The sequence below is a fragment of the Henckelia pumila genome, unplaced genomic scaffold (assembly GCF_033568475.1).
Source record: "Henckelia pumila isolate YLH828 unplaced genomic scaffold, ASM3356847v2 CTG_674:::fragment_3, whole genome shotgun sequence".
In the NCBI taxonomy this organism is placed as follows: Eukaryota; Viridiplantae; Streptophyta; class Magnoliopsida; order Lamiales; family Gesneriaceae; genus Henckelia; species Henckelia pumila.
This window is the reverse complement of record NW_027331881.1, coordinates 126495-138654: the sequence shown is the minus strand read 5'-3', so window position 1 is coordinate 138654 and position 12160 is coordinate 126495. Positions and strand designations below refer to the sequence as shown.

General features: G+C 34.2%; 2 protein-coding genes across 3 annotated transcripts; both read right to left on the bottom strand.

Moving 5' to 3' along the window:
• Positions 1–1417: 1417 nt before the first annotated feature.
• Positions 1418–3437, bottom strand: LOC140873592 (uncharacterized; the record flags this gene model as incomplete). The annotated part of the gene is made up of 2 exons (XM_073276773.1): positions 2970–3437; positions 1418–2693 (listed from the first exon to the last, which is right to left on the bottom strand). A coding segment is annotated over exon 2 (1236 nt), but the record flags the coding sequence as incomplete, so codon positions are not given.
• A 2164-nt stretch (positions 3438–5601) lies between these two features.
• Positions 5602–10438, bottom strand: LOC140873583 (uncharacterized). 2 transcript variants are annotated; one of them, XM_073276764.1, is made up of 6 exons: positions 10269–10435; positions 9770–9894; positions 7791–7887; positions 7575–7684; positions 6937–7011; positions 5602–6111 (listed from the first exon to the last, which is right to left on the bottom strand). In XM_073276764.1, exons 1-6 carry the CDS (start codon positions 10336–10338, stop codon positions 6061–6063), a joined length of 528 nt encoding a protein of 175 aa, XP_073132865.1. In that variant the 5' UTR covers positions 10339–10435; the 3' UTR covers positions 5602–6060. The 2 variants fall into 2 exon arrangements, with proteins under 2 accessions (XP_073132865.1, XP_073132866.1); XM_073276765.1 differs by lacking the exons at positions 5602–6111; positions 6937–7011 and adding an exon at positions 7117–7210 and having other exon boundaries at positions 10269–10438.
• Between the last annotated feature and the right edge of the window lie 1722 nt (positions 10439–12160).

The window sequence follows — 12160 nt, the reverse complement described above, 5'->3', positions numbered from 1 at the left end:
AGATGGCCCAGTTAATTGGTTTACAAACTATTGTTTTAGTCCGACAGACGACAATTCACAAACTGTTGTTTTAAGTCAAAATCTAACAATCATTTTTTTTAGTGATGTCAAACACTCTCATACTATGCATAGATTCCACATATAATTAATAGATACCTCAATAATTATACTAAGAAGCGTGCTTCATATAATTCAACAGAAAATGCAAATTTTGATCTTATGGTTTTTTGTTTTTTTGTTTTCTTAAACCGTTATCTCTTCTTTTTTTTTTTCAATTTTGATTTATTTCAACATCGCACTCCGATGTATATCACATCAATAAAAATAACTGAAAAAGATAAAATTGAAAGATACCTAATCAAAACTCAATTTTGACTGTATACATTATCAAAATTATAAATATATAATATGAAATTGGCCGGTGAAGAGGTATAATCTAACATTTAGAAAGTTTCTGAAGTCTCTGAAGCAAGTTTTATGATTTTTTTTTTCTTAAACGAATTATTTTTTTCTTAACAAAATTATTAAAAAAGGAAAAAAATAAAAAATTCATAATCACTTTTTCAGAGATTGTAACCAAACCTAACTAAGCGAGCGAATGATCGTGAGCCGGCACTTGGTATATATATAATTTAATGGATATTTCGGCTAAAAAAAGTTGTTTAGAAGACGGTGAATCATGCTGGAAATGTTCAACCTGGATCGAGTTAGTCTATCTCAATACAGTTAGATCATGTGTCTCGTCTAGTTAGGCTTTCACCAGAAATAAATGAAGTCTCAACTGTTTGAAGGAGAAATAAAACCAAAGATATTAAACAACTCAATATTTCATAGTACAAACTTGATGTGGAAAGGTAAATTCCAATGTTACAAAGATATGTGTGTACATCAGACAAAAAAGTGTAAGAATCTCTTTCTTTTTCTGTAAAACTAAGGTTAAGACGAGGAATACAAACACACTCCTATCAAGCTCTTCATAACACATATATACCAAATACATCTAAATCAATACTCCTTAGCAGACACAAAACATATCACAATCGACTCGATTCATGACAGCAAGTATAGATGTGCAAAGTTTCTCTTGCACAAATCAGGTGTTGGTGAGATAGATTATATACAATACGTGTGGATTCTTAAGTTTTCTCCGTCCCTTCAGAGCCAGAAGTAAGTCATTGCCTGTTTTCAACATAAATGGCATCACAAAATATCAGAAGAGGTTAGTCGAAAACTTTTGACAAAAGAAAGAGTCACCAGCAAAGAGTTCCTGGATGAGCACCTCCGCAAGAAGATGATAGGATGTGTCGTCTTGCGCGTTGTGTTTCTTGATTTTCAAACTCCTGACCTCATCATGTAATGAATTTATTTTCTCTTGGATCTCCTTCAACAATTTTATTTCTTCCTCTCTGTTTGTTGATGCCGAGTGTCTCTCAATTTCAATGATCTCTGATCTCATGTTGAGTTGATTGGATCTTGGCTGAGATTCAGAAACATTTGTGCTCTTTTGGACTATAGCCAAGCGACAATCAATATCAGCAATGGCACTTGGTTTACATAATTCGTTTTCACGACGGTTCGACTGTAATAGTTTCTTCAGCCAGTCTGGTTCATCTTTATTGCACAATTTCGAATGACCCGAATTTCCATCACTTTCAAGGCTCTCACTACCATAATGAAGCGTCCTCCGTCTGTCTTTGGTCGAAGATTCACAAGATTTCAGGTTCTTGTCAACTTGTGGGACTTCGAAGACATCATGAACACTTGGATGACAAGAATAATCAACTGTCCCACCATTTTTTGGCAAATCTGTGGGGTGCTTGATCATCAGATCAATTTCATTCTCGACACCTAGTTTATTTGTGTCATAACCATTGCCAGTGCTAAACTGGGGTGAGGGCGAACGTGTTTCATTCCTCAAGGATCCTGTACTTGGCCGTGAAGAAATCGATGATGGAGACCGCATCTCACTCTTGAAGTTTGTGTTAGTACCGCCCGCTATCTCCTTCACCCGCTCATCTAACTTCCTTATCTGTTCCCAGTAAGAATTGATGTCACCGGGAGCAGCGTTATCCATCTTCCTATCTGAATCCGAGGACTTGTTCTGTTCCTCCATAATCTTGCCATTCGAATCAGTTTCTGTGCTCATAGAACTCTCCTTTTCAGGAACAACCTTCTTATATTTGAGAAGTTGAGGAACAGAATTCCTCCTCCCGAAGTTCTGAATGCTTGCTTCGCCGGCTAAATTTTCGTTTCTTTGCAAAAGATTTTCAGGAAACTTTATCTCACCAACACCAGGATCCGCACAACCCATGCTCAACAGTTTATACCTATAGGCCTGAACTTGGTAATCTAAAGCAGCCAACTCCATTTCCTTCTGATAGATAATATCTTCGATTATCGCCAAAGATTCCTCCGCGTGACACATCTTCTCCTCCGACAATCTCTTGTATTGCTCTGCTTCCATTTTCACCGCGGCCTTCTCTCCTTGCAGACGCACTATCACAGATAAAGCTTCGCTCGCCGCAGTGGCGGAGGCCTCTCTTTCTGCATCCAACTCATTGTAAAGTTTCTGCAGAAGCTGTTGTTGAGCACAAAGTGTTTCCTTTAAAGCAGAAACCTCAGCTTGGGACATCACCATGCTATAATCAGCCATTACATACCAGATTCATGAACATGAACAAGTCGATTTTTATCTGCGAATCGACAATGAAAACATTAGGCGACTCATCAAATCTAACAAAAGCAATTCAAATCGATGAAACCAGCAGGAATCTGTGGTGCATTAAAATTTGAAACGACAAGAAATACAGGCATGGTACCCCGTACCCCAACCCCCAAGTCCCTATTCAAGAAACTCAAATGCATTCCCTATGAGAAATCCTGTGTAAATGGTGATCGTTTGCTAATAACAGAATCATGAAATCCATTGAAATTTAACAGACAAACAAGAAAATGAAATGGGTTCTCACCTAATCCGCAGACGATTTGAATCATTCAAAAAAGCAAGCACTTTGAACCCACTTTCCAAAATCTTTCCTTCAAAATTGCTCCCGTTTTCAGAAAAGAACAAAAAAATCCCAACACAAATCTAATTTTTTTTTTGTCAGGTTGGAATGTTAAGGAAAGGATGAAGATGATCAAACGATAATGGTAACGGTTTCTTGCTTTCTCTTTTAGATAAAGAAAACGCAGACGGAAATATAACTTCAGCTTAAGATTATTCTTGATTTAAAAGCAATTAATTTTTAACATTTTAAATCATATTCATTCTCATAGGAAGAATCAGTCTTGGAACAGTTTTTTTTAGAAAAAAATTGAGTAATATTAATATATCAGAATCTAAAGATTTGGCAGCAAGAATTAGGCCCTTATCTTATATGCATTGGATGCAAGAATTTCATTAAAGATTTGTAAAAAGAACCCTAATTCCATGCTGCCAAAATGATGAACAAAGATTATAATTATATATTTTTATTTGCTTGAATTGAATTTATTTGGGAAAAACTTCTTCACTTGGGTAAAAGATTTTGCTGAAAAATCTCACGCACACGTGATTAGCACCTCTCATTTTACTTTCACTACTTGAAAATTGTTGGTGTTTTTTGAAGGTACATATACAAATTTCTTTATTTTTTATTATCTATATTTGTAGGTGAATAGCATTTTAAATCCTCGTAAAAATGCAAAAGAAAAAAAAAATCACAAAATGTCAAAATTGTTTCTATGCAAATTGAATTCACAATTAAGAATTCAAAACGAGTTTTATTTTTAAATGAAGTTACACGATTCATTTTGTATTATTAGTTTACGCTCAACGAATCGGTTGATATGAATCACGCAATAAGTAGATTGTAAAAATTATGAATCAATTTTCTTTATAGATTCTTCAAGAAAAACTTCACAAGATGCTGATAGTAAATGAGAAGATTCACTACGTAGAAAGACGAAAATAGATTTGTATTTACATACATAAAAGTTATATAAAATAAGAATAATCTATTAATTATAAAAAAAAATCATTGAAATTTTAATATTAATATAACGTATAAATATCTAACGTATTAATACACACATGTGTACCAAGTTCTTAGTTATCTAGTCTAATTTAATTAGAAATGCCTAGAACCATGTATGCTGGTTTGATTGTCAAATAGTTTGGTTTTTAGTACATAAGCTATCGAGTTCCAATTTTAATGTTGAGTCGGTAGGATGTATATTTATGAACAAACGACTTTTTGATTCATAATTTTGTTCGATCGATTTAAATTCACGATCTTCTAATTTACGAGAAAACATGTGAAACAATACTTATATTTTGAATAAATCATATAAACATGTCGTCCCAAAATACTAATCCAATAATAATAAAAATTAAATGGCTAAGTTATTTTGGATCCTACATAGCTATGGCAAAATCTAAAAAGTCTACAACAAGAAGAGAGTAGTAGGAAGCGTTTTTAAGTTATTTATGCGCTTCCTTTCATTGGCGCCTTAAATGAAAGCACAAACATAATCATAATGTTCACCATACATCATAAAAATACTACTTGTACACCTAATAAGTTGGGCACACAATATTATTGCTCAATTCGTCTCAATTAAAAAAGTTTGTTTGTTTGTTTTTTTTCTCAAAATCATTTCAAAAAATAGCTAGATTGTATGTAATTGTTTTATTTAAACTCAAATTTAATTCATTTAAAAAATGATTACAAATTTTTCAAGACATAATTAACATACGTATATTTTACACGAAAATATTACTAAATATAATACATATTTAAACTAATAATAATTAAATTTTTTTTTATTTTCGTGTGATATATATATATTTTGAAGCCGACTATATATATTAAAAGCAATTGTGTATCTTTCCACGTCAAAATGCCTCTCTCTTCACCTATTTAAGCTGATTTTGCTGAAAAAAGTTATTAATATTAATTATTATTAATTACACGTGGGGTCTCGATATCCAATTCAAAATTGAAAAAAATCCTATATATATATTTTCAAAAAGTCGTTAAAAGGCTGACTTTAACGGCTACATTTACTCGTGGGGCCATGGTCGGCGGACCCAGCCCGCACTACACCAAGTAGTCCCCATCTCCCTCTACAAGACCTCTCATCTAATGTTATTTAAAATCAATGTTTTAAAATTTATTTTTCCTTTAAAAAATATCAAAATATCTCAACAACTAGAAAGGATCAAAATCTTATCATGTTCCATCATCCTCCTAAAAAGTATAATGGAAAATATATATAAAAATATAATGAAACAACACTTGAAACATTACAAGTCTAGACTAATTAGCACGATTTACCTGACTAGCGTAGTTTGCAGGCTATTGTATTAGTCCGGGAGTTTACCCAATACGCACCGAAAGATAACGACTGCGGATTCTCACGTCATAAAAAAATAATAATAATAATTACGATATGATTCACTCTTAAAAGCACACAATTTACTCTACACGATCTTAGATTATATTAGATTGATAAACTTCAAATCAATAGATTTCAGTATATTCAAATTTATTTTTTGTAGTTCAGATAAGAATGACAATAATCTTTAAATCAATTTCTTACATGTTTCTATAGTATTTTATGTTAATATGAAGAATTAATACGAAAAAATGTAGGACATGGATTCAACACTTATTCTATCGTTTCATTGTAAACTATAAAACCATAATCAAAATCCATAGATAGACCGGGCAGCGACAAGTACCAGTTGGTAGCATGTCTTCCCATCATGAGTTGTTCCATCTCCCTTCAAATCTTCCCGCATTTCATGTACTCATTTATCCAGTTTGCGGCATCTTACTTTAGTAGGCAAGAAAGTAGGAAGAAACCACAAAAAAATAAATAAATAAACATCACATAACATAACATGAAGTAAATAGGAAACAAACCACCAATCCATTTTCCAGATTTTCAGCATCAAGAACAAGAACCATCAATTAGCATTTGAAGGATCACATGTTTGATCGTAGGAGCAATTCGAGTTAGGAACAAGTGAACGATCAAAGTAAAATTTGAAGGTAACATGTTTATCTTCTCTGATCAATCTACCGGAACTTCGACTTCCATCCTCAAGCCAGAATTGCCAAGAATCTGCATATACAGGAATCCCAGGCATTGTAAAATCGGATGCGAGAAAGTGAGGAAAAAAGGGAACTTATATAACTAGAATTGAAAATTTGACCTGTTAAAATGTGATCAACAAATTGAACAAATCAGTTGCGTTGATAGTCCAACGTGCAGCAGTTCAGATTTAGAGCGAACAAGCAATTTTTAGCTTTTCATAGCTCAATCGATGGTATCAAGTTAAGAATCTAGCTAGAGCTAAGCCGAGCCTCAAGGAATCAAACAAGAGCTAGTGTTGAGCTCATGAATACGTGGATATAATAGGGTTATTTAACAAAATTATGATTCAACATCAATATAATATTGAATGAGGTATTGTGTAACATTAGGAACTAATTTTAGGGGAAAAAATATTATTATTAATAAATTTTATCAAAGAATTTAAGATTTTATGCAAGTAATGAGCTTTTGCACACGTATAGATGAACAAGCTTACCTTGACAAGCTTGAGCTTGACTCACATCTAGCCCTATGTATAAGCTAAACAGAACTTACTCTCATGAGATGTTATTTCATTCACGAGTGCATGACATAAGATATTTTGATACGGCACAGTAAAAATACCAACGGCACATGCTTTTTTTGTCGTTTTAAGAAAAGTTGCGAGATACAGCACAACCAACTAATACCAGCGCTTTGAGCCACAGTCCTACAACATTACAGTACCAGAAGAAAGTTTTCCAGTTGCACTCCTCCATGAAGCCCAAATATTATTTATATATTAACCAAAAACCGGTTTTTAAGGTTCCGCTTTTCTTGAGAAGCATAAAAGAGACAAAGAAGAGATGTTACCTTTACGAAATCAGCTTGAACTAACAGAGAATCCTTTGTGTAGCCTGCTTCCTCGAGAACATGGGTAAGAACTTTCTGTATGAAAATGGCACCAACAACACGTGAATTAGCATCAACCAACCATCACGTCAAGTAGGAGAACCACAATCCACCAAAAAGATTAAAGGGAAAAACCACCATCGTACATTGAATGACAATGCTAGTATTTGAAGCATTTACCAATAATATACCGTTCATGTTTCAACAGCTTCGTTTTCTTCTCTAGAGAACTCGACTACACCAACCAACAAATAAGAGTTCTTAATAGATTGTTCTTCCAGGAAGTAGAAGCTTAATTAAAAAACTCTCCACGTGAGCAAAAACATCAATATTATTTTGATTCAAAACTTTTAAAAGTTTGATATAATGTGTAAAGACATAAAGATCTGCGAGGTGCAAGCAAGATTTTGTGCTATTAACATCGGTGGTTTGGGCTTTAAAGTCTAATTATCCTTATAAGATTAGTGGCTCGGGAATTTTCTTTCTCCACAATTTATGTAAGATATCCAAGGCAAGTGACACAAAAACTAGATGATGACAATAGTAAAGCCACTTGATCTACCTATACTGGAAAAAGTAACCACGGCAGGATGACTAACCTCTCTCTGTTGTTCAGATATAAACTGACCAGTCAAATCCCGCAATATGTCCAGCATTTCGTTGAAAGTAACCTTTCCATTTCCATCAGAGTCATAAACTTTAAAAATAACTGGCAAAGCCGTAAAGGAAATTATAAGCTAAATCAGCCACAAGGCAAAAAAGGAAACACCCAATAAAAGGGAGTGATATAAAATCTTCTCGTTTGTAAGCCTTACATTCGACTTTTTGCTGCAAGCTTGTTCGAGAACTGAAAGCAGATAGGAATGCTACAAACTCTTTGAAATTAAGTCCATCCAGCATCCTCAATAATCTCTGAGAACACAAGCCCAAAGGATCAATAATTGAGACAACACATGACTTTTATGAATGCAAAAAAACAGATCCACTTTAATCAGGTTGAGTACATGTTTATTTGTTCTTTCACTTCTTTTCTCCTCGTAGCTAGTTTTTCTCACTTGCAACAAAATCATGGAGGGCAGGGCAGTCATATAAGCATGGGATTTGCAGATATTTCATATGAAAATGTCTAAAACCACAGCAGCCAACAGGGACACGATCAGATAGAACTTGTTGGAGACATATCAGTTTTTGCTCCCACAAAGTACTAGCACATGCTAGCATCCTATCTAGTTGCAAAAACATGCAAGGCAAGAACTTGTCGACTGACTGGCAGTCAACTGTCATTTGGGTGCGCATCTTTTAATTGATGTTGCTAAGGGCGCGGTAGGTGCAAGTCAATGCACCTGAAGATGCCCTATGTGCACTCACATTGAAGAGATGCACAACTTAACTGAGGCATGAAAAGTGTGCCAATTGCCCTTGCTTGTCCCGTTCCTTCTTTTTTCTTGTCACATAAATTGAATATTTTACATTTAGGATTTGAAATATCACGTCATAACCCCCCCTAAAATTACCACCCTCAGACTAGTGGCAAGCTCCAGGAGTTTATTTTGCATTTCCAAGGCATTTTTAGAGTGAAATATACTCTTCTCCTGCATGACTTTCAATTTTTTTTGCAAATTGTTAGATCTAAATTTCTCATTGTACAACCGACTAAAATCATTGATACTCTTTGCAAGTTATTATAGTTTTACTGGCTGAAATTTTGATTTGAGGGAAAAATATTTACCACTAACATCCGGAAACATAATTTTTTTTTTAAATAGGAAACGTTAATATATTAATTACAAAAAGTGGACCCCTAAATTAGGCTCAAAAAGCTGCTAGCAAAATATAAAACTCCAACTCCTATGTAGAACTGACATAAAAATTGATTTAAACTCTGTACTCTTCAAACTCCAACTCGCAACTCTAAACTTGATTTTATCCCAACATTCTTCGAACGAGTCTTCTTGATTGTCAAAGATCCTGTTGTTCCTTTCCAACCAAACCGAACAACACAAACATTGAACAACCATAATCCAAAAGATGCTACCCCTCCTCTCCAGACACTCCCAAAATCTGCTGCAAATAAATCCCAACACTGCAAATAAATCCCTACTTGATCTTTATGGAAACATAATTTATCCCTAATAGTCTAAATTTAGTGGTTTAATTCCTAATTCGAGATTGATATTTCATAGTTTCTTCGATTTTGAAATTAACTCATTATATTTGAATTTGATTGAAAACTCCAATGGCATAGGATTATCCTATATCCTCTTGGTGTGTCTCACATTTGAAAGGTGCACGCCTTGCGTTTTGTCTTGTGCCTTGGATTACAAGACCCGTCGGCGTTTTGATGCACCGTGGCTGACTTAAAAATATGTTATTTATGAATTATAGATTGGGATCCTATGGCTATTAATTACTTGTGCATTCATAATGAAGGATAAAACTGGCAATAAGGTCATAAATTCAAGTCCTATATGATCGCGACCAATTCCCTCGTTATTCTATCCGATCTTCAACAAGCGGATATAATGGCTCTCGGTTCCAGTAGTTCTAACTTTAAACATCCATTACCATTAAAAGAAAATACAGATTTCCGTATTTCCCCCCAATTCTTGACTTAACACAACACAACTAATATAATATCAAAGGGTTTCATAAGTTCCTCTTGAATCTACACATAACCATACATTTTGTGCATCTGCCCTACCTGTTGTTTCCCTTTTCATATTATTTTGAATATAGAATTATAGACAGGAAACTACAAGATAAAAAAGGGTTCCCATACAGCCATTCATATAACCTGCGAGAGGGGATTAACAGCGAATTCAGGCACAGTCATGATCTCCTCAGCAGAGATGAAGCCTCCCCCATTCCGATCCAATTGGCAGAACCTTTGATACAATGACACTATCTCCTGCTGTGAAACTATAAGCATGCAACACAATCACTAAATTTCGTTAAAAAAACTGGGAAGAAAACAAATTATTCCTAAACAATGATAATCATAAAGATTCTTTCTTTGCAATCCGCACAATCATCTAAACTACCGCAAAACAATGAGGAATACATAGAAAAGAAACCCATAAATCTACAATAATTGTGACCAACAAGATCATTCCAGTTCAATTACTGCTGACCGTGAGAAAGCGTAAGGATAACGATCCAACAAATCTACAACACAAGCAACCAGAAAGATTATTCCTTTGCAGTATATTCCAGGAATTGTCATTAAAAATACAACAGACCCATTAGAAACTACACCAAAGATAAGAAAACGAGAGCGAAGTACGCGAAATTACAGGCATGATTGCAGTGTTCTTGGACTTCTTCAATATCATATTGGGTGAGCATGGAAGAGGTGTTGCCCATCGTGCTCAGATTGAAGAAGCAGCAGTGTGATTTTATTTTATTTTATTCATTTTACCCGAGGAAGCTAAGATTTCAACTTTCAAGAAAGGCCGATTCTGGATTTCGTACATAATCCTCAATATTTTGATATAATTTCAAATACGTCCTACCTACTTCTTTTTTCTTTTTAAAAGCTCGCGGAATAAAATTAAAAAAAAAAAAAAAAAAAAACAGATTTTTGGAGGTTAGCCACGACTAGGAGAGCGACGAATCGAATCCATTCAAAAGTTTTTTCATAATTAGAAAAAAAATACATGATTAATATATTCCAAGTTATCGAATTCGAACGTGTTTCAATTTTTTTTAATCAATCTCAAATCAAAATGATATTGTTAGATAATCGTGAGTGATCGTGAATGTTAATATTTTATTATAAATAATGTAATTATATATACATTTCAAGATTTTGAACATTCATTATCAAGCTTTAATGTTCAAGAATAGTTCAAATAAGTCACACATAGGTTCTAATATTTCGAGTTGAACTTGAGTAAAAAAATTTATATTTTTTGAGCTTCAAATTGAACTCGAACTTGAATATACTATAGTCGAGCCTTAAATTTATATTAATATTCGGTTCGATTTGGTTCGTTTAAGGTCCTATAACACAACCTCTAAAATGCGTGTTTTTAAAGCTCGCTAAATATTTTGATAGAGAGTGTTGTTCCGGAATTAAAAGAGTGTTTTGAATACATATATGAAAACATGTTAATGGGTGGTTCGGCCTACGACTCATCGCAAAATTATTGTTAGGACCTTTTGTGAAGAATTATCAATCCAACTCATTTATTATAGACTGTGTGATTACCTGATCCGATGAACCTATCTAATTTTCTATGTAATTTGGTAGATTGAAACGTTTCGGTCCATAAGCATGAACCGACCTCGACTCATTAGTAGTAAGTGGAACGAGTCGGTCCAACATTTTGAGGAGAGATCTAACCCAATTTAACAAGTCTAGAGTTCCATACTCAAAAAATAGTTAAAATATAGATTCAAAAAAAAATAGTTAAAATATAATTTAATAATATTTACATTTATTAAACAAAATATATTTATCCAATAAATCAACACATATCCCATCCAGCCGGGCTGGTTAAAAAAAAGGGACTTTCTTAGGTATTATTTAAAAAATAAGGATTTTGACTTTTTTTTTTAAGAAAAAAGGAGTTGACTACCCACCCGTACACTTTTTTCAAAACAAATGAATAAACCAAAAAAAAATTTGAGTCGACTAACCAAGACATCAAAGTTGGTCGACCCAAACTTGAAAAAATGCTTGGTTGACCCAAGCATTCATTGTGCTTGGGTCGACCAAGCACAATCATATGCTTGGGTCAACCCAAGAATTTAAATGCTTGGATTGACCCAAGCATATATGTTCTTGGTCGACCCAAGCACAATAATATGTTTGGGTCAACCCAAGAATTTAAATGCTTGGGTCGACCATAAACCTTGGGTTTATGGTCAACCCAAGCAAATACTTGGGTCAACCCTAGCATGGGTTGACCCAATCATATTTTATGGTCGACCCAAGCAAATATTTGGGTCAACCCAAGCATGGGTTGACCCAAGCATAATCATATGTTTGGGTCAACCCAAAAATTTAAATGCTTGGGTCGACCATAAACCTTGGGTTTATGGTCAACCCAAGCAAATACTTGGGTTAACCCAAGTATGGGTTGACCCAATCATATTTTATGGTCGACCCAAGCATATGCTTGGGTCAACCCGCAAATATTTGGGTCAACCCAAGCATGGGTTGACCCAAGCATATGCTTGG